Genomic DNA, 1740 nt, shown 5'->3' on the forward strand with positions numbered 1-1740 from the left:
GTGCAACTGGAGGAACAAACACAAAGGATTCCGTCAGCTCAGTCCTTCATTCGGGCAAATTGCAAACAGCAAAGCTGAGATGCTCTTGGATGTATCAGGAGCACATTTAATCGGAGATCACCCTGCATTGCAAGTTCCCTCTTTCAGCAGAGCAAGAAGGAGTCCTTGGGAGCCCATCCCAGAGTTCCTGCTTCCAATGGTGCCCTCAGGCAGCAACAGCCAGAGCTCAGGGGAGGGAGCTGCAGGGAGGTCTGAGTGAGGAGAGAGAGCCTGAGAGTAGGGTGGCTGTGAGACGTGTCCTGTTTGGCTGCAGCAGCCTGGTCTAACTCAGCATTGACTTCTCCTCCTCAGCAGATCCAAACACTCTGAAGAAGCAGCAAATGCCCAACAGCAGTTCCATGGCCCAGTTCCTGCTCCTGGCATTCTCAGACAGGCGGGAGCTGCAGCTGCTGCACTTCTGGCTCTTCCTGGGCATCTCCCTGGCTGCCCTCCTGGGCAACGGCCTCATCCTCAGCGCCGTAGCCTGCGACCAGCACCTGCACACCCCCAGGGACTTCTTCCTGCTGCACCTCTCCCTCACAGACCTGGGCTGCATCTGCACCACTGTGCCCAAAGCCATGCACAACTCCCTCTGGGGCACCACAACCATCTCCTACACAGGATGTGCTGCACAGGCCTTTTTCTTTATGTTCTTCATCTCAACGGAGTTCTCCCTCCTGACCATCATGTGCTACGACCGCTACGTTACCATCTGCAAACCCCTGCACTACGGGACCCTCCTGGGCAGCAGAGCTTGTGCCCACATGGCAGCAGCTGCCTGGGCCTCTGGGTTTCTCAATGCTCTGCTGCACACAGCCAATACATTTTCCCTGCCCCTGTGCCAGGGCAATGCCCTGGGCCAGTTCTTCTGTGAAATCCCACACATCCTCAAGCTCTCTTGCTCACACTCAGGTTACCTCAGGGAAATTGGGCTTATTGCATTTAGTGCCTGTTTAGGGTTTGGTTGTTTCATTTTCATTGTTTTCTCCTATGTGCAGATCTTCAGGGCTGTGCTGAGGATCCCCTCTGAGGAGGGACGGCACAAAGCCTTTTCCACATGCCTCCCTCACCTGGCTGTGGTCTCTATTATTATCATCACCTCATTCTTTACCTACCTGAAGCCCCCTTCCATCTCCTCCCCATCCCTGGACCTGGTGTTTGCTGTTCTGTACTCAGTGGTGCCTCCAGCATTGAACCCCTTCATCTACAGCCTGAGGAACCAGGAGCTCAGGGATGCCATAAGGAAAATGATGACTGGATGCTTTTCAGGAGCAATAAAGTGCCTGTGTTCTCATGTGTAGCGTTCAGGGGACTCTGTAATGGCCCAGCCTTCCTGCTCAGGTTTACCGTGAAGGTCTTCGGGTTCTTCTTGCAAAAATTTTCTGTGCCATTAAATAATATTATGTATCTACCTTTCTAATTTTGTGTCTAACCATTGAATTTGACCCAGAGATGTATAAATGAAGAATTGTGCTCTCTGAGTATTAAAACAAAATAAAGGACACTGAAGTGCCTTTTTTGTCCAAGACCCTTCTTCTTAGTTGTACCCAAAGCACAGCCCACTGCAGGACAGGGGGGATTTGCAAAGGGCAAGGGGACAAGAATCCTAGCACAGCAGCACTGCCAGGGAGCAGCAGAGTTTGGTCTTTGCAGAGCTGTTCTTTCCACTCCCACACTGTCCTTGTGAGCCCCTTTTTTTGC

The 1740-nt window shown here is 52.1% G+C and overlaps 1 protein-coding gene across 1 annotated transcript; it reads left to right on the plus strand.

Moving 5' to 3' along the window:
* Positions 1 to 359: 359 nt before the first annotated feature.
* Positions 360 to 1336, plus strand: LOC126652456 (olfactory receptor 14J1-like; the record flags this gene model as incomplete). Its single annotated transcript, XM_050339211.1, is given in 2 exon segments — positions 360 to 1287; positions 1290 to 1336. Coding segments are annotated over 2 exon segments (954 nt in total), but the record flags the coding sequence as incomplete, so codon positions are not given.
* Positions 1337 to 1740: the final 404 nt, after the last annotated feature.

The sequence above is a fragment of the Myiozetetes cayanensis genome, unplaced genomic scaffold (assembly GCF_022539395.1).
Source record: "Myiozetetes cayanensis isolate MyiCay16 unplaced genomic scaffold, myiCay2020 scf875, whole genome shotgun sequence".
Taxonomy (NCBI): Eukaryota; Metazoa; Chordata; class Aves; order Passeriformes; family Tyrannidae; genus Myiozetetes; species Myiozetetes cayanensis.